General features: G+C 34.3%; 1 protein-coding gene and 1 pseudogene across 1 annotated transcript; both read right to left on the bottom strand.

Annotated features, from left to right (window-relative positions):
• Positions 1-865: 865 nt before the first annotated feature.
• Positions 866-10300, bottom strand: LOC107465391 (probable linoleate 9S-lipoxygenase 5). Its single transcript, XM_016084359.3, has 9 exons — positions 10010-10300; positions 4549-4841; positions 3449-3689; positions 2983-3321; positions 2821-2906; positions 2630-2737; positions 2263-2555; positions 1925-2188; positions 866-1846 (listed from the first exon to the last, which is right to left on the bottom strand). Exons 1-9 carry the CDS (start codon positions 10212-10214, stop codon positions 1093-1095), a joined length of 2583 nt encoding a protein of 860 aa, XP_015939845.1. The 5' UTR covers positions 10215-10300; the 3' UTR covers positions 866-1092.
• Positions 10301-14113: 3813 nt separating this feature from the next.
• LOC127741534 (probable galacturonosyltransferase-like 7) lies at positions 14114-23922 on the bottom strand (annotated as a pseudogene).
• Between the last annotated feature and the right edge of the window lie 806 nt (positions 23923-24728).

A 24728-nucleotide genomic window follows, 5' to 3' on the forward strand; every position in this document is an offset into this window, starting at 1 on the left:
ACACAGGAGGATTACACGCAGATGTTGGTGGCCGCGACCCAACAATCTCAGCCACCTAGTGGGAACGGAGAAACCAGCTCTGAGACCTCAGTGGTAGATCCTGATAGGATTTGGCCTATGACCACCTCTGAGTCCCACAAGAATCGCCGCTTGAGGTTGTGATCGTTCTTCTCCAGTGACCTCCGCTCCTCCGCAATGGCGGCTTCCTCTACCTCTGCCTCTGCCTCTGCCACCAGCCCTGCCGATCTTAGAAAGTTGTCGACTTAAAGGAGGAGGTGCAGAAGTTGACACAGGAGCTTCACCAGCAAACGAAGCAGAGGTACAACGACCTTCTTGCATGCGTAGAAAGAGTCGTTGCCATCAGCTCGAACTTAATGGAAAAGATGGAACAACTCGATTGGTTGCAAGAGCAGATGGAGGAGTACAACCAGTAGATGCGCGCTGAAAGCAACATGTAAGTTTTTTTCAAAAGCTTGTTTGATTTTACAACAATGTTCTAATATTTAATGGACTCGATCAATACATATATTTTGAAGTCTTTCTTACCTAGAAGGAAGAATATATTTTTTTTTCGGTAGTTACCTAGAAGGAAGAATATGTTGAAGAAGGATTTGGTGTTTGGATTTAGAAGCCTGGTTGAATAAACTAATACTTGCTCCAGTTTTTCCTTTTCCAATTTATTAAGTACTAAATTAAATAGGTTGTGTAGTAAGAAAGGGCTAAAATGGTAGTTTATGATGATACCAAGATGAGGTAACTGAAAATAAACATAGAAATGAACAGTTAAAGTACTATGGTAAATTAGGAATGGAAGGGTGAGGTAAATGCATCAAATTAAAACTAAAGGGCAGAGGCGACAAAGAAGTGAAGAACAAGCCATGCCAAGCGGCAACCATTGGATCAGATAAATAGAATTAAAAATAACATTGACCAGCTAAACAGGCTACTGCAATTGCTAGAAGGGGACTAAGAGGGAGCACAGCAGACACACCCATTGAAATTGAAAGGATTTGATAATTAAGACACTATCTGATAGATCCATCAAAGTCAAGCAAATAACATAACATAGCTATAAGCCCTCTAGGCACAAGTTTAGATTGAGACACTATTTGGAATCCCTCTTCCAGTTAGTCCACCTTCACTAGAAGGATAAAGCAAAGTGTAGGGCATCTTAACAGGTCCATATCTGTTCCTCAGTTTCTCATCATTGTTCATTCTCTTCATCCCTTCCTCAATATCTTCAATCTTCTTCCCGAACTTGGCAAACGCTTCTAACGCGTCAGCATCCGACGTCCAATTTTCAGTGTCTCTCTGCCCTAAGTACACCTCATCACTAGAATGCCTAGACAAGATTTCCACAAGTGAAATTCCAAGAACAGCTTTGAACTGTGAAGTGAATGTTTTCAGATAAGTCTTATCAGGATTCGCCAACAGTTCATCATACTCGGGCGTTCCTTTTTCCGGCACCAATTTGCTACTTATGGCTGGACGGTTCGGCGGGTAGCCTCCGTACGGATACTGTCCGAAGTTGATGGCGGCATGAAGAGCCGAAGCGGTCCATATAATGATGGCGCATGTTTCAATGAGCTCCTCACGTGTCTGCATCTTTGGCCACCATGGCTCGTCTTTCTTGTCACCATGGCCCTTCTCCCTTATTTCCTTCCACCAAGATTGGAGTTCTGCGTCTTTCTTGATTGACTCATCGTCCTTGTAGTAAACGCTGCAATAGTCTTCAACCCATATCTTGATGGCGAACCAGATTTCTAGTCCATCAACTGCAAAAGGGTAATCCTCGATCAATAGCTTAATGCCGTGTGGGCAACTTGAATCTTTAACAGCCACTCCTCTGAAATTAGCAAAGATGCAACATGTTAACACAAAATTCATGGCGATCGAGCAATGTCACCTAATAAAATTATTTTACCTCTTGAGAAGATCTTGAGGTAGTGCTTGCTCCGGGAAAACCCAATCTTTATAAAGCATAGAGGAAAACTCCATGGAATATTTTGATGTAAAAACTGTTACCTCTAGAGCACCACCTGCATTGATGAGGATCTGCCTTCCAAGCGCATTTATATTCATGGTGTCGCGATAGTGAGGATGTAACAGCTTATAAATTGGATGAAGAACACTAAGCTGCCTGTTCGTCGCGATAATAAACGGCTCGATGACTGCATGAGTATGTAGCCTGTGATGCAAGAAACACAACATCAAATAACAAAACACTTTTACTCTAAATTTCTCTGATGGAGTTATTATTACCAATGGCTGATAAGTTGATGATAGCCGGAGTCGACTACTCCGACATAACCTTTGGCGAGTTGCCACAAGGAATTTTCTTCGGGGACAAAAACTTTACTTATGGCACCATGTTGATCTCCCTCGGGATGCGGCAAACTCAGCTCGATGGCGAGGGGCTTTAATGTCCCATTCTTTTGCAACAAAAGAAGTGTTCTGGAAGCATAAGTCTTTGTAGAAGTGGAGTTTATCCTTCTCAGGTATGGCATTAGTGCATCATGGTGATCCAATATGAATAACTTCCTTTCTCGGATTACCTATTGACTCAATACAAATAAAACATTAGATGGAAGGATTTATTGTGAAAACACAGCATCATTTTAAAAATTACCTCATTAATTGTGTGGCCTTCCAAATTACTTTCAATGTGTTCTTTTGTTATTGTGCTGGTTTGATCACCGTAGACTTTTGGGTCTAGCTTGCTTGCTGGTGGGAATTCCTGCAGTTTAAGGATGATTGTTTAATTTAATTGTCAACAATTAATCTTAAAATAAAAAGAAAAGATATGAAACATTGGCTTACTTCGAGACGGCGGATCATAACCGGGTTTATTCCGGCCAACATCTCTCTCGCAAATTCTTCGTCTGTTCTCCATGCAAACTTATCCACTGCACCAATATCCCAATCATTCAATAGGAGCAGTTTACACTTTGCAAAATGCATAGTTTTCTATGTTTATAATACCTGCAATCACTTGAGGCAGAGGAAATTTGAGGAACCTTTCACCATCGGTGCGAAAAATTTCCTTGAGCATCTCAAGAGGAACATTATCCCGAATAACCTTAATTACACCCTCAGGCACTTCAAGTCCACCTTCATATAGTTTGAGTACATCTTCAAAGCTGTCAAACTCATTAGGGGTTTTGTCGAATATTGATTCGAATTCCGGTTTGAGAACTTGGACTATAGATTTCAGTGCATATGAGAGAAAATCCGCCAACTTCAAGTGACCAAATCTTTCATCCCTTGGAACATATATGTTTAAGCTCAAAGCAAGATTCAACCTACTCTCATACTTTGGATCTGCCAAGATAACAACCACATACAACATTGATTTTATTCATATCATCCTTGCCACATCAACAAGCATAGAACACAACTGAAAATCTTCCAGAACATTGAACAATCTAGACCTGAATAAAGCACTAACCTGATTTAGCTGGTGCTCTACCGGTTCTTCCTCTTCGAGGGTATGGATATTCGGTGGACCCTCCAAGAACTGGACGAGCATGTTGTGGACCCTTATCTGGATTTCCCAGGTCATTGTAGACTTCATAATCATAGACTCTGTCCCACTCTTGGAGCTGGCCCTTTCCATCCCCTCTTAAATTCTCTAGTTCTTCTTCTCTATACTTGAGCAGTGATATTGGTGTTTCAGCTGGAAGGTATGTCTGCAATTCATACAAAGTTATGTAACTTGTATCACACATTTCTAATGATAACTAATTAACTGCAACGGTAAAGTATTATTTTAGTCCCAATGTTTGAGTCAGGTTATAATTTAATCTCTAAAGTTTTAAACGTCTTATTCTAGTCTCAAAATGTTTTAAATGGGTTTAATATTGTCCTCCCATTAAATTTAACACGAACATTAGTATATTGAGGAGCTAATACCGTTCGACTTAAACATGTAAATAAAATTAACTCACCAACGACTACCAATGTAAAATTTTTTCCTTTGATTTTAGAGCGTTAAAAATTGATTGTTAGAATTTGGGGTTTTGTACAAGAAAAATGAGAAGAAAAAGCATTACAAAAAAAATTTTGATTATATTTTTTAACACACGAGAATAAGAAGATATGACTTCACTAATAACGTTACTGAACTATTTGTGTCAAATTTAACAATAGGACAACATTAAACTCATTTAAAATTTTTTGAAACAAAAATAACATGTTTAAAATGTTAAAAATTATATTAGCACTTGGTCCAAATATTAAAAGTCAAAATAATACTTTATCCTAAATAAACCAAGCAGGTCATTGCCATGTTTTACAAAACACAAAGGTCTCAAGTGCATTATTGTTTAAACCTCAAAACTGAGGTTAGCTCAGTTGGTATAGATAGTTAGTTTAGATTTTTCCTTTCCACTATCTCCGGGTTCAAATCCCCTGATGTACTGAAAAAAAAAAAATCATCTAAACCTCAAAGAGGATTAATATACATATTTATCATGTGTAAGTTACCCTGAATAACAACAAATAGTATGACTCGAAATACAAGCATGGAGGGTAAGTGTGTAGTTGTACCTTGTTGGAGAAGAAAACGCGGTCGTTTTGATATTTACTAGCAGGGTAAACCCAAGAATTACAAGGAAAGTGAATGACACCATGGGAAGGAACATCTTCAAGTGTGAGGCTTTTAAGGTAAAACTCACTGTGATGGTTGTTCCTAATTAGAAATGCACCTGGTGTTCCTATCTCCTCATTGTCCCAATCAAAAGTAACTGTGAATGCTGCTTCTCCTGCTGTCAATGGTGTGAATGTGGTGATCCAATCTTCCAAGTATGCAGCCTTACCTAGCTTCCCCTTCAGCCCATTTCCTACACAATCACAAAAAACATTCAGATTAAAATTTTAATCTGACGTAAAAATATTTTGCAATTAGTTAATCTAGATTGTCACGTTATCTAGATCCCACCACCATTTGCAAGTTTAAGATATAAGATAAGGAGACAAGAACAGTTCCAACGTTTCGAAGTACGCTTCTAAACTTTTGGACCTTTGACTACAAGATTTTATGACATGGAATTTGACTTAAAACATGTCACAGATGAATTTTTGAATAGGAACAACAAAATAAATAAATTACAAAATGTTCAAAGTGCTTCCTCATCAGTATAATGCAAAGCACCAAATTACACTCATCACACAATGAATGTGGTGACTTGGAAGTTGGAAAACCAACAAAATAGCAAACAACCAAATGATATCTATACAAAATGGGTTATAAAATTGGCCCAATAAAGTAAACACACGCTACATCTTAAATTATTCACTTAAATCTTAATATTAGAATAACCATCTGCATACCTAGTGAACTGAACATCTGATATATCTATTGTTCATATTATTTAATATTTTCATTATCTACTTATACTTTTCGATACAAAATAATTAGTGGTATATATATATTACATTAATTTTAATAACACTTTTAAAAATACCATAGTCACTATAATCTCCGTAGTATATACAGCATAACCTGCACCTACTAAGTGTGAATAATACCTATTATTCATTTTGGATATATAGACCAAAAAATTATTATTCAAATAATTTAAAATATAAAATTTTTAATTTAAAATTTAGATGAATATAATTTGAATTAACGATTTAATTAAATTTAATATAAATAAATATACTCATATTATTGTATTTATATTTAAAAATTTTAAAAACTAATTAGGTAGTATTTTTGATTAATCATATGAGTACAATAATAGGAGTATATTTATTCGTATTGAATTAAATTAAATAGTTAATTTTAGTTATATTTATTTAAATTTTAAATTAAAAATTTTATAATTTTAAACGTTTAAATTATTTAAATAAATATGTACATATTTCCAGTATATTGGTTAAGATTTTTATATGGCCATATCTCGGGTGCAATTTTGTTTTTCTTTAGCTGTGTCATATTTTGGGTATACAGTTCTCCATTTGTGTATTTAATGGTTTTTGGGTCTGTGTACTTAAAATGTATGATGATAATATAAAAACATAAATATACTCAGCAATATGTATATTGATAAATTTATTTATAAATAAAAAAAATCCGTGAATATATCCTAGCATTATGTAATAATTTCTTCAACACCCAGCATGTTAAAATGATTTCAATGAACATAAATAAATAAATAAATAATAAAATATCATGAAAGGGAAAAATAAGTAGACAAGCACATGGTTCCATCCATATAAAGATAGCACCGACACCCCCACTAATGATGCTACTTTATATTTTTCTATTTCTTCCTTTATTTTTCCCATTAATTCCCAAGTTTTCTCATTGTAGCACATAAGCATTGTTATATTGGGTACAATTTAAAGTCATTCTTAATGGTCTTTTATTTTTCTATATTTATAATAAAATGTCATAAATATTGAGCTGAGTTAATAATAAAACTAAGCAGCTACGAATTTAATATTTTTTTATTAAATATATCCAATTAGTTCTTAAAAATTTTTTAAATTGAATATTTTAATCTCTGGAAACAAATTGGTCTATTTGTTAGGGGATTAATTTATTTATTTTATAATAATATTTATTAAGAATCTAATTGTCTTGTAATAAAATTTGTTAAAAATTTTCTATTTAACACACATATTAAACACTTTATTGTAAGTGATAGAACAATTAAACCATTTGAAAAAAGTAATTTTTAAAATAATAAAATGTCTAATTTAAAATTCGTTAGAAATTAATTTGAGTATATACTCTTTTCTTCCCCTTATTGTTTAGGTACATTCTTTGTCACTACCACAACTACACTATCTGTGACTGTTATTCTGATTTCATTATATAGATGACTCAAGCTAGATATTTTCATTTAAGAATTAGAAACGACAATCTATCATTATCAAAGCACTAAAAAAAATCCATGTGAGGAAGCAACTATTTCACGGACCAAAATTTCTCCACAAATTTCCAGTTTCATATAGAATTGAATGAGTCGCAGTTATATTAACCTAAAAGATTTGCTAAGATGCTTGTTAAAAAATAATTATTGAAAAGCATCATGTCTTCAATATATTTTAAGTAGTTTAAACAAAACCGATAATTATAAACTTAAAAAGAAGTCATTGTCATGTGAATATAATTTAATTTATATTTTTTTTCCTTTATCAATTTGTCAAACACTTTTAGAAACAAAATATAATAGGAAGTTGTGAAGTATCAAAACAAGGACAATTTTAGCATTTTTATATTTCATAGTTCACACCAATAAAATTGACAGGGCATGACCAATTCTAATTTTGTTTTCATACTCACTGGGAATTTGCAAAATGTGAAAGTGTTAACTCTTAGCTTATTTGACATTAAATTGTATGGGGTATGTATATTTATTATAAGATTTATTGTACGTACTATTCAAACATAATATGATGAGAACTTATGTGTATTTATTTTAAAATGGTTTAATTACTCTATTGGTTTCTATAGTTTCGCGAAATTTTCAATTAGATTTCTATACTTTTTTCTTTTTTTAATTAAGTCCTTGCACCAAATTGTTTTTTTAATTGGGTCCCTACACCTTTTTTCCTTTTATTTAGGTCCCAATATCAATTTTTTTTTAGTTGGGTTTCTATAATATTAAACCAATTACTACTAAGAAAAATTTAATTGAAAAAAAATTTAGTGCAGGGATTTAATTAAAAAGAAAAAAAGTATAGGGACCTAATTGAAAATTTTATAAAACTATAGAGACTAACAGAATAATTAAACCTTTTAAATTCTATAAAGGTAAAACAAAAAATTATATATTATCCATTAATATTAATGAAGAGGAGGGGGTTTAATTAATTTGATATGCAATTTTTCAATACCAAAATATTTCTCTATCTAAATTTTCTCTCTAATAACTTTTATACTGTAAACAACAAAAAAGAACTAGTCACTAACTAAACCACTACCGATTATATAATTAATTTTCACAATAAAATCTAATAATTTATTTATAGAAAAATAACATTTAAATAAAAAGTAAATTAACAAGCATGTATATAAAGTTATAAACTTACTACTATCACTTGATCACTTAAGAATTTAAAAGTTTTTAATCAACACAAACAAGTGATTAGATGATAAATTTGTCAAAATGAATAACAGAAAGAAAATTCTTACATTTTTCAATTCTTTTTACCATGAATAGTTATTTTGACCATTAAATTTGAAAAACGAAGAGAAAGAAATAATAAAAGAGAAGAGAATGAAAATAGATAAAAAGAATAAGGAAAAGAAACATCTCCTCCATATAGGAAATAAGAAATTCCTATAATATAAATACCTTTCTACAATTGCATAAAAAATAAAATTCTTTATCATATTTACCAAAATAATACATTGATGTTGTTTTTATAAAACCATGGGCTGAATAACTAAAGGAACCTGTTGTATGTTGAGCATTATTCTCACAAGAAGTGTTGACTCACATTATTTTTAGTTTCATCATTGAACGAGTAGTACAATGAAGACGAATTGAAAGATTTCTTCAAAATAAAAAAATTGAGAAAGAAGACGACACTTTAATTTTGTTTTATTTATTTATGATCAGTTATGATATGTCACTTGATCAGCACGCAAGATCCAAAAGACAAAATAAAACTAATTATTCAAATAGATTATTAAACTACAGTGTCATTCATCGGAATATCACAAATTCCAATACCAAACAGCAGTATTTGAACTTGGACTAGATATAAAGTGCTAAGAAATATAAGATCTCATAAGATCAATAATTGCTAAAAATGTATATTCAACTACTTGGAACTTTAGACAGTGTTTACCAAGAAATTGAATTTTTTTCTTTTATTATTATATCCAAAAAGCCTGACAATTCATGTTTAAATGTTTTTTCACCAAAGTTGGTGCATGGCCTAAAAGTAATCGAATTTATCTTGAAACCAATGAAACCAATTTTATATTAAAAAAATGAATTAAATGTGAGGTGTAGTACAATTACATTTTTAAAGAATGATGAATTCTGTTCATGATTATTTTAAAAGTACCTATAACATAAAGAAAAAAATTGTTAAAGAATATAAAAATTTAAGCCCCCTGTTATACAGTAAAATTTTTCTTAAGACACTAATTAACTAAATAACAACAAAACTAAAGAAAGCAGTTACTACAATGGAAAAAGCTGTAGTGAACAGAGCGAAATCATTATCGAACATTTGAAGTAATAATTAACAAACACCCAAGACATAAAAGAAGAAAGGAGAAAAGTTATACAATCCTTTTTTTTAATGAAAAAAAAAAAAGAAAGAAAATGATTGATAAGGAATGTAAAGAAGAGAAGTATTTATTGCAGGCGTCCACATTTTCTCAAAAAATGTTTGAGGAAAGCATAGGGTGTTTATGTTAGGATGATTATAGTAATTATGACATCTTAAAAAGTGTCTTGGAATTATAATAACGTTTATATTACTAAAATATAAAAAATATAATTTTAATTTTAAAATATTTGCATAATTACTGTAACTAATATAACTATATAATTACCGTACACTTCCCCTTGATAAAACAGTATACCAAAAACAGAGAATACCAAAGGAATTGATTGGGTGCTACTAAAATTTTTAGAATTCTATAACCAAAAAAACAATTTAGAATTCTTCATTCTATATTTAAGTTATAACTATCTAACAATAAAAATAAAAATTTAAATGTATTTAACTTCACATAAAATTAATAATTAAAAATTATTAAATAAAAATTTAGTTAAATTATTTAACATTTTTTTACAATCAATTTTATATAAAGTTGATTATACTCTAATTTAAAAAAGAAAAAAAGAAAAATTGTTGAGCAAAGTAACTAGCAGATAGGTGATCCAAAATAACATTAAATTAGATAAACCTCGTATCATATTAGAATTAAGATTAAATGAGTTTAATTAAATCCAAAAGTCAGTTCAAGCGGTAACTCTGGAATAATTTCTTGAAGAATCTTTAGCAGAAAAAAGAAGGAAGGAAGAGAACTGACCATGATTATCAGCGTTGACGGCACTTATGAGTTGGAGAGAGACTCGTTTTCCGAGAAACTCATGAAGGCGATCGAGGAGGGAAGCACTGAAATCGTTGAAGTCCAACACGTTCTTTTTCATGAGCACCACCGTCCCTTTCACTGTCTGGCGGTGGTTCTGCATGTCGCCTCCGCCAGTGACAGCGTCGATGATGTTCTTAAACATGTTTCAGAGAGAAAACAGAAACTTTGGCAGTTTAGAATGAAGTGTAAGAGCTTATTTTTGTTAGTGTGTGGTGTGAAGGAGTAACATGACATTATTGTGCCATTTATAGACACAACCGACTCACTCTGTTACTGTTTGCTAGCTAGGACAACAGTTATTTTGAACGAAAGGATTTATGAATATCTTTTGCCACGTTGGAAATAATAGTTTTGTCAATGTTTTCGTATAAAAAATGATCGCAAAAAAAAAATTTAAGTTAAAATTTTTATATTATAAAATTTAAATTGAATGAAATATAAACAAATCTAATCTAAATTAGATTGAGTTTGAAAAATAACAATTATTTGTAATGTGTGGAGGAAGTTAGAAAGACAGATTGAGATTGTAAATCTTTTAAGATCTCAAGTTGTGATAGATATAATATGAATTTCATCAAATAATACTGGAAAAATATTGGTCAGGAGTTCACTGCAGTGGTGACAGAGTTCTTCCAGAGTGCTAAACTACTAACTGATGCGAATGTTACGTGGATGACACTAGTTCCGAAATTTATGGCTGCCAAAGAGAACAAGAATTTTTGGCCGATTAATATGGTAGGGTGTGTGTATAAGGTGATTTCGAAGGTTTTGGTGAGAAGGATGAGGTCACTTATGCTAGGTTTGGTAGGAGTGACACAGAGTGCTTTTGTGAATGGTAGAAAATTTCATGACGGTGCCCTTATTGCATGTGAGACGGTTCAATGGCTCAAGACGCGAAGAAAAAATGCGGCAATTATCAAGCTGGATTTCCACAAAGCATATGATAGAGTCAGATGAAGTTTTATGGATACTGTGCTACAGAAGATGGGTTTCAGACAAAGATGGAAGAATTGGATGAAGGAGTGTGTCTGTACAGCTACTATGTCAGGGTCACCATTCAAGCCATTCAAAATGGAGAGGCCCTAAGACAAGGAGATTCTTTATCTCCTCTTTTGTTTGTGCTTGTGGTCGATGTATTGCATAGGATGTTGGGGGAAGCCATAAGGAATGGGAGCATTGCTCTGTTACTGGTTGGGAGAGATCATATTGAACTGCCACATCTCTAATTTGTGGACGATACTATCTTATTTTGTCCTTCAGAGACAGAGACAATTGTGAATTATAAGAGGCTGTTGCGTTGTTTTGAGTTGATGTCTGAGCATTAACTTTATAAGTCGAATTTGATCTCGGTTAGTTGTGAGTAAAAGTGGGTAGCGTGTGTGTGGCCTACTAGGGTGCAAGCAAGCTGTCTTACCTGTTAGATACCTCGAGATTTTTTTAGGAGCTCATTTGTGTTTGGTGAAGATGTAGAAACTGATCATAGATAAGGTGGAAGAGAAGCTCAGCTTATGAAAAGCGAATATTCTAAACAAAGCAGGTAAGCTAGTTCTCATCAAATTGGTGCTGAATAACCTATCGATCTATTATCTTAGTTTGTACAAGATGTCAAAAACGGTCGCTAACAATTTGATTATATTACAAAGGAGATTTATGTGGTACAAGGAGGATGGTAATTATGGTCTACCTCTGGTTAAGTGGAAAGTGATTCAGGTACCGAAAAAGGAAGGGAATTTTGGAGTCGGAGATGCAGTGCTCAAGAACACAACGCTTTTGTTTAAGTGGTAGTGGCGATTTTTAAAGGAGGATTGTCCGTTCTGGAAGAAGATTGTTTATTCATGTAACAATTTGAACCCTAATGTAATGCTAGTAAATCAGACTTTACCGGTAAAAGGGGTCCGTGGAAAGACATCTGCCATTTGAATATAAAAGAACAACAGTGAAAGAAAAAATTATTAGTGGGCTGGCGATGGAAGTAGGGAATGGAAGAAGAACTCTTTTTTGGGAAGATAATTGGGTTCAAGGTGATCCTCTTAAAGTGAGTTTTCCAAGGCTCTTCTCTATTTAAAACCAGTAAGGATCTGTGATACGGGACTGTGGATTTTGGAATGGGTTAGAATGGATATAGAATTTCCATTGGAGGAGAGAGTTGTTCCAAGAGAAGTTGAAACTCGTTCATCAACTTCATGATAGGTTAAGGCCAGTAAAACTTTCAACTGGTTGAGAGGATAATGTTGTTTGAAAATTTGATAATAAAAGTGTTTTTTCTACTAACTCTTGTATGCAAGTGTTACATTTGGAGACTCTTTCAGAAGAGATTACGAGCTATAGTTTCACAAGTTCAATTTGGAGATGGTTGGTACCTCAGAGAATTGAGCTTTTCGGATGGTTTGTTCTAGTTGGTAGGGTGGATACTAAAGAGAAGTTGAGTAGATTAGGCGTTATTCATCAGAATGACAATACATTGTGCTGTGTAAAAAGGAAATAAAATTTGTTCATCATTTATTTCCTTTTTGTGAGTTTACGTGACAAGTGTGATGCGCTTGATTATGTTTTTTAATGGAATTTGGGCCGTTCCTAGAACCATTAAAAAATTGTTTGAAAGTTGGACTGGCATGCCTAATAAAAAAGAGGAACAAAAGATGTAGTTGACTGGATTTTTTGCAGTAATTTAGAATATCTGATTGGAACACAATGACATAATTTTTAACAATAAAGAAGTAGGTATTAAGGTCATACAAAAAAAGACATTTTTAAACTATAAAAATAGACTGATATTAATCATTTTAGTTATTAATGATAATATTAGAGATGATAGAAGATTAATAATCTTTGTGTTCAAATTTACTTTATTGCGTCTAATTTACTTGTTATTCTACTTTAATGTGTTGGGAACAATTACTTTAAGTATATATAAAACATTAATCACTAAATTAATAACTAATATAAGACTAAAAGTGAAAACATTAAATATGATAAAATTAGTAGTGTGAATTGTGACACACATAAATACGGTATAAATTTTTTTGTTGAGCGCCAAAAGCTTGTTTGTATTGGGGGTGAAAAGCAAAGCTTTTCATTGGGGGCTTTTATTTGCCAATTACTCTTCCGTTCAATTGAATTATTTTTAATTTCTCCTTTTTGTTTTAGAAAAAAGAATTTTCAAGTTACAAAAATAATATTTATATTATCAACTGTTTTTTTTTTTTTTTTTTTTTTTTTTTTTTTTATTTAATCCCTTTAAATTGTTTTAACTTTGAACCATAATTCTAATTGAAACCAATATTAAACCCATTTTGTTTTGATAAAAAAAATTTATACAAATTATTTAAAAAAATCAATTATTGGTACAGATTGATTACGTAAATTAAATTTTATAAATTAAACAATAGAATTATATTATATGAAACATAGAATTATAATAATTAATCACAAACCATCTTCTAATAACTATAATAATAAGGAACGAATTTAGTACGATATTTTTTGAAAGAAAAACATTATGCACCTCTGATTAGGATATAAGCCAAAAAAATTATAAAAAAAAAATTCATTTCCATGCTTATTATCTAAAATTGTAATTTTTTGTTATCTCTATATATAAACATTAAATTTGATATTAGTACAATATATTTTTACGTTGATAGTTTAAAAAGCTAAACTCAAAATCAATCTTTATTTTTATTACAATTGAATCTTAATTTTAAAATTAATATTTTTTTAAATTATTTAATATTTTTTTAAAGGAAAAAAACTGAAAATTTGAAAGGTAAGTGATAAAAATTTGGGATAAGTATTGTTTTGGTCTCTAACATTGATGGTCAGAATCGAAACCGTCTCCAACGTAATTTTTTATTTATAATCATCCTTAACGTTTTTTTTCATATTAAAATCGTCATTTTTAATAAAATTTTTAATTTTTTTTACTAAATTACTCCTATTGAGTTAATAGTCAAAATTGTCCCTAAAAGATACCCCGATCTCCATTTTCGTCCCCGAAAGATAAAATTAATTGAATTTGTCCCCGAAAGATAACCAACATGGTCACGTTCGTCCTTCCGTCATCTCCTTCGCTGAGATGGCAAACGTTTGATGATATGTTCCATTAACTGCCAGCGTGGTAGACGCCAAGTAGCACCCTCTTATTGCTGACAAGATAAGTCTTTTAAAACAATTCAAATTAATCCCTAAATAGATGAACCCTAATCCCAAATGCAGGAGGCTCATCGGGCCAGCGTTGAGGTCCCAGCAGCTTCCCTTAGCATTATCACCTCCTAATTCATGCTGGTTCCACCGGTGCTCGATGGGCCCATGTGTCCCGCGAACACCAAAAGGAACGGCGGCAAGGATCTGAGCTCGTAGATCCGTACGCTCTTCTGAACCTCCATCCACCTCTCTATCCTCTTTGTGTACCCTTTTGTCCTCCACCTCACCAAATCCATCACCATCACCATTAATCCCGTGTTGAAGTAGCAGGGCCTGCGTCCCTCAAGTGTCCTGATAAACCAATATTTTATGGTTTATATTGTATTTAATTGAGTGATTTTATCAACCTTTTCACCCACTTATTCATATGATTTGCATGATTTTATAATTCTTTCCTAGTTTAGTTCTATGATTGAAAACATGCTTCTTTGGTCTTAATTGAGCTAATCTTAATCCTCTCCTATTACCATTCGATGCCTTGATCTGTGTGTTAAGTGTTTCAGGCTTCATAGGGCAGGAATGGCTTAGAGAATAAAGAGGAAGCGTGCAAAAATGGAAGGAACACAAGGAATTGAGGAGATGACCAGCGAGAAGTCACGCGGCCGCATAGCTCACGCGACCGCGCGAAATGGAAGAAATCAGAGTGATGCGTTCGCGTGCCTGACGTGACCGCGCAGATTGGAAGCTGCACGAACGACGCGAATGCGTGGACGACGCGCACGCGGGATACGAAAAAGCTGAGTGACGCGATCGCGTGGACGACACAGACGCGTGACGTACGCGATCTGCAGAATTACAAAAGTCGCTGGCAGAGATTCTGGGCCGCATTTCAACCCAGTTTTCGGCCCAGAAACACAGATTAAAGTCAGGGAACATGCAGAGACTCGACATGCTTTTGATAATTCATAATTTTTAGTTTAGATGTAGTTTTTAGAGAGAGAGGTTCTCTCCTCTCTCTTAGGATTTAGGATTAGGATTTCTCTTAAAGGATTTAGGATTTCAACTCTTCATCAGGTTCAATATTCCTTTTACTTTATATTTCTCTTTTAGTTTCAGATACTTTAATGCTTGTATATGTTGCCTATTTAGCTTATGAGCCATTCATGTTAGGATTTTCTTTATTTAATACAAATTGAGGTATTTCAGACTTATATGTTATGGATGCTTTAGCTTTATCCAATTTATTTTCATTCGAGTAGATTTTCTTCACTTTTGGCTTTGGTTGATTAATTGGTAACTCTTGAGTTATCAAACTCATTGTTGACTGAAAATTGGAATTCTTCAAGAATTAACTTGAGTTCCAATAACTCTAGCCTTTTCCAAGGAAAGACTTCCAATTCTCATCACAATTGATAAGGATAATCGGGATAGGACCTCCAGTTCTCATACCTTGCCAAAAGCTTTATTAGTTATTATTTTAACGACTTGTTATTTTACATTACTTGTTCAACCCTTTTCAAAACCCCAAAATATGCCTTTGCATAACCAATAATAAGAACATACCTCCCTGTAATTCCTTGAGAAGACGACCCGAGGTTTGAATACTTTGGTTATCAATTTATTTAGGGGTTTGTTACTTGTGACAACCAAAACGTTTGTACGAAGGGATTTTCTGTTGGTTTAGAATCTATACTCACAACGCGACTATATTTTTACAAATTCTTTACTAGCAAAAATCTCGACGTCAAAATGGCACCGTTGCCGGGGAATTGCAAACGTGTGACTTATTATTGGTTATTGTAAATATTTTTCAAAATTTTTTTTTCAGATTTTAAAATTTTTTTATCTTATCTTATCCTTTTTCAAAAATTATATCTTTTTCAAAATATTTTCTTTTTGTTAATTTTTATTTTTATTTTCTCTCACTATTATAAGCTCTCACCCCTTTGGCTATGAGTCTGGTTATAACTATGTTGCAGGAAGAGGAAGCTATAACAGGAATATGCATCAAGGTCAAAGCAATCAAAGATGGACGGAGCCAAGAGGATCTGATCAACCCTTTAGACAACAACACCCTCCTAGATATCACAGACAAAGACCATTCTACAATGCATACCAAAATGATAGATATCCTCAACATGACTTTGGACCACCATACTCACAAGCCCCTTTCTGCCATTCACCTCCATATGACCCTAACCCAAGTCTACCATACCAACCACCCTATGAACCGTATGAACCATATATAGAACCATCCCAATTCCACCCCAATTACTCCCAAGAACCACCACCTCAATATACACCATCTCCATATCCATCAATCCAAGAGCACTATGATCCTACTTATCATAGCCAAGCGCAACAAGAATCAATGGATCGTTTCAAAGAAACAGTGGATCAATTTCACGCAACCCTTCATCAATTGAATCAAGCGATAAATCAATTAGCTTCCTGAGGTTCGGACACTCAAGGAACCCCCATGGCTTCATGTGGACAATCTAATGAAGAACGTAGCATGAAGGAGACATTAGAAACTCCGGTGGACAGTAAGGAGCATGAATTTGTACTAGAACAAGTGGAGGAAGCCAGAACTATTGAAGAAAAAGAGGAGGTAGTGATTGAAGACTTAGGAGATGCTGAACCTCCATGGGAAAGTCAAGTTATAGAGCCTCCTTCAAAGATGTTCGAAACTGATGTTGAGGAGGGTGTACAACCTCCAAGGTATCTCATGATTGAAGATTTTGAAAGGGATGGTCAAGAGATGGATTCAATCATTAATGAATTCTTATCCTCAATTGCATCCTCTGCCGTTGAACTTGACATAGAGATTAAAGAAGAAGAAGCACAACCTCCCATACCCTTGGTAAACAATGAAGAAAAGATTGAATTAGAAGAAATCCACCAAGAGAAAAAGGTTGAAATTGAAGAAGCTTACAAAGAGGTGGAAGTTGTCAGAGAAGAGCACAAGGGAGTAGAGCTTGCAAGTTCATTAGAAACCCCTCCCCCTACGTTGCCATCATCCTTCATAACATTCAAATGGGTAAAATTCATATCCCTTAGCTTTCTAATTCCACTTGAATATGGGCTACTGGAGACGGATGGTCAACTTACAACTCTTTGTGGCATTAAGAGTAAGAGGAAGATGGTCAGTGGTAAGAATTGTCCTGCAAGATTCATTATGGTTGGAAGCTTTAAGTTTAAACGCAAAGGTTGGTATAGAGCTCAATTGAATGGGTCTAGGAAGTTGTTTGGACGCTTCAGTGAGAATTCTAAAGCTGAGCCACCCGGCTGGAACAATGATGATCAACTTGAAGACGGGTGTAGAAACAAGATTTGGGATCCGGGAATATATGAGGATCAATTTTGGGAGCTCAAAACTTGTGAAGAACTCCATCAAAGCTTGAGGAATTTACTTAGTATGGATAGAGCTTATTGGAAGACCAAGCATTGGTGGAAGTTTCAGGATGAGTTCAAGCACAAGCCGCTATGACAAGGAGCTTGCCAAATGTCCAACTTAAGGACTTTAACTAAAAGTGCTAGGTGGGAGACAACCCACCATGGTATGATCATTTCTTTTTCAATTTTATTTCGTGTTGTTTGTTTCTATTTTATATTATTGAACCTGGAATCATTCATAACATCCATATCATTTTGCATTCTGCATACTGCATCAAAAAAAAAAAATTCGCACGCGACGCGACAGCGTTGCTGACGCGTCCGCATCACAGGTGCTTTAGGGAGAAACGAAAAGTGAACAGAGAGTCACGCGAGAGCGTGGCTGGAGGCGTGCCTTTGGCACAAATTTGACCCACGCGACTGCGTCGCTGACGCGTCTGTGTCATGTGGGAAAAATTCCTCCCACGCGTCCGCGTCACCTACGCGAACGCGTGCCCTGTAAATCGATATAAAAAGGGTGTATGGCCGAAAGTTGAGCTGGATCATGGTTGAACTCGTGCTAGAAGCACAAGCCTTACCACGCGGACGCATGGCTGACGCGTCCGAGTCAGACCCCTATAATGGCCACTCACGCGATCGCATTGACCACGCGACCGCGTCACCCTGGAATTTGGCAATAATGAATTTTGAACAGAAAGTTGTGCGAACGCGAGGCTGCTCTTGCGCCAGTAGCACAAAATGCGTCACGCGTCCGCGTGACCGATGCGACTGCATCGATTAATTTAAGCGCAAGTCACGCGACCGCGTTCCCCATGCGTCCACATCGCTTGCGCCGCACAACTTATCCAGAGCAGCCAAATATCTTATCTTTTCTTTCCTATATCTAATTCTTTTCTTCCCTTCTTATTTCTTTTCTTCTTTCTTTTTCATTTTCTTACTTTCTTCTTCTCATCCCTCTTCACTTCCATTTAATTTATTTGCATAGTTTCATTCATTGCATTATTTTCATTGGTGTTAGAAATTTATTTATTTTACTTGTGGATTATTCAAAGAATTGTTTGACAATTATATAATTTTTTTAAAAGGTTGCTTGCATGTTCAACTGAATACTTTCAATAACTTATTTACCATGCATGTTATGTGTTTGTGAAAAAGCTCGTATGGCAACATGCACTACTTTTATGTTATCCTACTACTCTAATGCCTGTTTTTCACAAAATGCTTTCCACATTTTATTTTAAATTATAATTGTCAATACAAACGTGATTGTCGATTTGTTACGAGTAATAATACATTTTTAATCTTTGATGCTTGATCTATGCTACTCATGCCCTTGCCGGCATGCTAATAAACATCTTGCATCCAATACTCCCCATGCCTTGCTATATTTCCATTGATGAACTGATCACATGGAATCGCGACCATGTCTTTCATTCACTATTTCCCTAACTTGGCATGATTATCACTCATACCGCCCTCCTCTTTGCTCTATCTCTTTGACTTCATGTCCTTTTCTCTTCTCCCTTTTTCTGGCTGGCCAACAGAACGGGTAAAGAGAACACCTCTACAACGAGCAACAGCTGAGGAACCACATCCCCGCCACCTGCACATCTTTGCATGCACCAAGGATGGTGCAATCTTTAAGTGTGGGGAGGTCGATACTGATCTCCACGGGTTAGTTAGCCCTTTCTTAATACTAATTTTTGTTTTTCATTGTTGCATTTGCATGTTTGATTGCATGTCTGTAATATTTTGTGCATATTTTACCACTTGGTTGAAGTAATATTTTCTTTTTCAAGAAACTTGTTATAGTATTTCACTAATTTAAATTAAAAACTTTTTGAAAAATTTGTTTGAAGAAATATTATTTTGGAACATGATTTAGAGCTCGAACACAAAAAACCAGTGAGATTTTGAGCCTATTTGATTGGTTGCATTCTATCAAACAATATTTTATTTTTGGTGTGTGTTTTTCTCTCTAAAATTGTGATCTTTGTCTTGCTTAATTCTATATTTCCATTATTTGATGTATGCATGCACTTATATGATTGAGGCCTTGTTTCACTGAGCTTACATACCCATATGGCCTTACCTTTCATTATCCTTTGCAAACCAATGTTGAGCCATTTTACCCCTTTGTTTTTTACTTTAACACAACATTAACTCTAAGCAAAAAACAATAATGTCCTTAATTTGAATCCTTGATTAGTTTAGACTAATGAAAGTGCTCATGAATTAAGTGTGGGAAAAAGTGGGTTTGAAAATATTTGGTTTGGGAATTGAGTATGTTAGACTTTGTGTGAAAATATGAAAAATGTTAAGAACATGTTTATGCATTCAAAACCTTAATCATATGCATTGAGAAGAATAATAAAAAAAAGCAGAAAAATAAAAGGAGACAAAAATGCCCCAAAGTAAGTGTTGGTATCAATGCATATGTACTGAACTCAAATTTAGGATGCATGAATATGTGAAAAACACAGTTAATGGGAAGTTAGATCTTGTATTGTGATTATATGGATTGTCTTAAGTTAGGTGGAAAAAGTTTATGTTAATTAAGGATTCAGATTTTAGTCCACTTGGCCAAATACAATCCTACCTTGACCCTAACCCCATTACAACCCTTAAAAGACCTCTTGATTTGTGTATTGGTGCATTAATTTTCTGTTGATTGTTAGATGAAGAGCAATCTATAGAAAGCAAGATTAGTAGAGAATTGAGAGAATTGACCCTAGACACTTGAGAATTAAGATGATATACACTACCAAGTAAGGGTTCAGCGCTTAATTCTATGTTCCCTGCTTTCATGAGCTATCTTCTTCTTGCAAGTTATTTGTATTGTATTTTGTGATTTGAATTAGTGAAATCCAGTTCATATTTATTCTTGAAAGATTTATTTACTTTTTCACCAAGTAGGTAGAATCATTTTATCATGTAGTTGCATTCACATTTATAGGTTGCATTGCATGAGTCTTGCCTTTTCCTACTCATTTATTTGGTCTCCTTGAGTTTAGCATGAGGACATGCTAATGTTTAAGTGTGGAGAGGTTGATAAACCAATATTTTATGGTTTATATTGTATTTAATTGAGTGGTTTTATCAAGCATTTCACCCACTTATTCATATGATTTGCATGATTTTACAATTCCTTCCTAGTTTAGTTCTATGATTGAAAACATGCTTCTTTGGTCTTAATTTAGCTAATCTTAATCCTCTCCTATTACCATTCGATGCCTTGATCTGTGTGTTAAGTATTTCAGGCTTCATAGGGCAGGAATGGCTTAGAGAATAAAAAGGAAGCGTGCAAAAATGGAAGGAACACAAGGAATTGAGGAGATGACCAGCGAGAAGTCACGCAGCCGCATAGCTCACGTGACCGCATGAAATGGAAGAAATCATAGTGACGCATTTGCGTGCCTGACACGATCGCGCGGATTGGAAGCTGCACGAACGACGCGAATGCGTGGACGATGCGCACGCATGATACAAAAAAGTTGAGTGACGCGATCACGTGGACGACGCGGGCGCGTGACGTGCGCGATCTGCAGAATTACAAAAGTCGCTGGCAGATATTCTGGGCTGTATTTCAACCCAATTTTTGGCCCAGAAACACAGATTAAAGTCAGGGAACATGCAGAGACTCGACATGCTTTTGATAATTCATAATTTTTAGTTTAGATGTAGTTTTTAGAGAGAGAGGTTCTCTCCTCTCTCTTAGGATTTAGGATTAGGATTCCTCTTAAAGGATTTAGGATTTCAACTCTTCATCAGGTTCAATATTCCTTTTACTTTATATTTCTCTTTTAGTTTCAGATACTTTAATGCTTGTATTACATATGTTGCCTATTTGGCTTATGAGCCATTCATGTTAGGATCTTCTTTATTTAATACAAATTGAGGTATTTCAGACTTATATGTTATGGGTGCTTTAGCTTTATCCAATTTATTTTCATTCGAGTAGATTTTCTTCACTTTTGGCTTTGGTTGATTAATTGGTAACTCTTGAGTTATCAAACTCATTGTTGACTGAAAATTGGAATTCTTCAAGAATTAATTCGAGTTAGTTCCAATAACTCTAGTCTTTCCCAAGGAAAGACTAGGACCTGAGGAATCAAAATTAATTCATCCACTTGACTTACCTTCATAGTTAGAAGTTGACTTAGTGGGAGAAAAATCCAATTCTCATCACAATTGATAAGGATAACCGGGATAGGACCTCCAGCTCTCATATCTTGCCAAAAGCTTTATTAGTTATTATTTTAATGACTTGTTATTTTACATTACTTGTTCAACCCTTTTCAAAACCCCAAAATATGCCTTTGCATAACCAATAATAAGAACATACCTCCCTGCAATTCCTTGAGAAGACGACCCGAGATTTGAATACTTCAGTTATCAATTTATTTAAGGGTTTGTTACTTGTGACAACCAAAATGTTTGTACAAAGGGATTTTCTGTTGGTTTAGAATCTATACTCACAACGCGACTATATTTTTATAAATTCTTTACTAGCATGTCCCCACAAAGTGGTGGTCCGACCAGAACGCCGCCATGAAATACTTGCTAAAGTTGGCGTGGTAGTACTCGAGTGTTCAGATGGTCCTGGAGCCCATGCTGGGGCTCTAGAGCTTGGATATGTCGTCGACGACAACCAAATCGGAATCGAGATAGATGACTCTGTTGATGCAAGTTTCGAGAAGGTCAGCGAGGTAATTTCTGGCATAATTTAGCAGTTGCTTGACGGAGGTTGAGATCAGGTTACAAATGATATTTGGGATCGAAGTAGTAATTCTAAGATTGTGAAGTTTACTATCTATGCCATAGCAACAATTTGCATGCATTGTACAAACTTAATTTAAATCTTTGATTGGTTTACAAAGGCCACCAAAATTTACTGTATCCAAGAACCTCATTTCCAGTCCTATATCAATAATGAAAGGGTCTACCTTGATGAAATTGAGCACATCCTGATCATGATATCTCGGATAGACTTCTTGCGAAGAGTACCAAAATTTGTAAAACTCTATTGATCTAGTATTGGACTTTACAAAGTTAAACCCTCCATTGGGTCTATTCTCTAAATCATATGAGCTACCCATGAAATGATCGCATGCTATCTGGAAATCAGCATCATGGTGAAAACGAGGAAATGGGTCCCTGAACCACATGATATCAGCATCCTGGAAGAGGAATACAATCACATCAATCTAATTTATACATCTTAGAAATGTATCTTGCTTCCTATATAGAATATTTCAATTCTACTTTTCCTTTTAAATTTTTCCTCCACTATGTAAAAGAAACTCAGTGTGTGTATAATGAAAGAACAGCGATTGAAATACTTACTGTGAATACAAAATTATACCCTATCTCAAAAATAGAACATAGAAAATTGCCCTGTTAACTGCGGAAAGGTGGATTGAACGAGGGAATTGAGATTGGAGTTAGAGACAAGAAAATGGAAGAAGATGTTCTTAGGGCAAGGGAGTGCTGGAGGATGAAGTGGACGGCGGCAATGGAGCCGGCAATGGAGTTGCGGAGGTACTCGTGGTTGAGGGTTAAGGAACATGGACAGGGGAAGGGTTGCAGACGGTGGTTAGGGTGTAGTTGTTGGGACGGCATTGCTCTGCATTTCTAAGTAGCTAGGTAATTCCAAGAATTTGGGATTAGGGTTCATCTACTTAGGGACTAATTTGAATTGTTTTAAAAGACTTGTCTTGTCAGCAATAAGAGAGTGCTACTTGGCATCTGCCATGCTAGCAGTTAACGGGACACATCAGCGAATGTTTGTCATCTCAGCGAAGGAGATGACGGAAGGACGAACGTGACCATGTTGGTCATTTTTCGGGGACAAATTTGATTAATTTTATCTTTCGAGAACGAAAATAGTGATCGAGGTATCTTTTAGGGATGATTTTGACTATTAACTCTACTCCTATTCTAATAAATAAAAAAAATTATAAGGGGAAAAGGAAAAAAAGGCGTGAGGGTGGGAGGAGGAAAAGGGAAAGGGAAAGGGAAAGGGAGTGGGGGAAGGGGGGAAGGGGGGACGGCGCTGACAAAGTTTGGAGTCGCCGTCGCCGTCGCTGAAAGAAAGAAGAAAGGAGAGAGGGGCTGCGACGGGGGAGAAGAGAAGAGGGAAAGGAGATGCGCCGGCGTTGTCCTCGAGCCTTGGAGGGAGACCATGCCGTTGAGCTGTCGCCGCCGATTCGCCCATGAGCTGCCGTCGGGGAAGCGTCGGTGATTCTATTTCGGCTTCTGCATCTGCTCCTTCTTCTGCATCTGCTTCCGATCTGCTTCTGCATCTGCATCTACTTCTTCTTCTGCATCTGCTTCATTTTCTGCATCTGCTTTATCTTTTGCATCTGCATTTTCTTTTGCTTCTATATTTGTTTTTGCTTTGTTTCTGCTTCTGATTCTGATTTTATGTTTTGATTTTTGTTGTTGAATTTGATGTTGTTGATTCTAAATTTGATGTTGTTTCTGCTTCTGAATTTGATTTTGATTATGATTATTAGTATTTGATGGGAGTAAGGGAGGTGCTGGTGGTGGTAAAGGTGCTGGTAGTGTTGTAAAGGGTATTTTTGTTTGTAAAAAGTTAAAATGACGATTTTAATACGAAAAAAAACGTCAAGGATGATTCTAAATAAAAAATTACGTTAGAGACCAAAACAATACTTATCCCTAAAATTTTTTTTATTTTTTTAAATAAATAAAAAAGTATACATATAACTATACTTTTATGTGAACAATATTATAGGAGAGGAATATTAAGGGGTGAGTAAATTTTGTAATTTGTAACTATTAATTATTTATTATTAGTATTTTTAATAATATAAAATTACATTTAATAATATAAAATTATTCATTTTTTTTGTTAATTAAATATTGGTCATATTTTAATAAAAGTATTGACTCCTAGACTTTTTTTTATTATAGAATTATGCATGCAAGTATAGGGTAAGCATAATACGAATTTTATAATGACATTAATTTTAGCGATTAAAGATAGCATAAATTTGATTTAAAATATTGATACATGATAAAAAAAAATTAAATTTAAAACTAAAATAATTATTTTTTTCTCATAATTTTTTAAAATTATTTTTATTAAAAT

The sequence above is a fragment of the Arachis duranensis genome, chromosome 9, assembly GCF_000817695.3.
Source record: "Arachis duranensis cultivar V14167 chromosome 9, aradu.V14167.gnm2.J7QH, whole genome shotgun sequence".
Lineage (NCBI taxonomy): Eukaryota > Viridiplantae > Streptophyta > Magnoliopsida > Fabales > Fabaceae > Arachis > Arachis duranensis.

Excerpts from the sequence above, each read along its gene's own strand:
- LOC107465391 (XM_016084359.3), bottom strand. The coding sequence starts at position 10,214 with ATGTTTAAGAACATCATCGACGCTGTCACTGGCGGAGGCGACATGCAG. Across the intron at positions 3,690-4,548 it reads GCGTTTTCTTCTCCAACAAG|ACATACCTTCCAGCTGAAAC; the intron begins GTACAACTACAC and ends TATGAATTGCAG. Across the intron at positions 1,847-1,924 it reads CCTCAAGATCTTCTCAAGAG|AGGAGTGGCTGTTAAAGATT; the intron begins GTAAAATAATTT and ends TGCTAATTTCAG.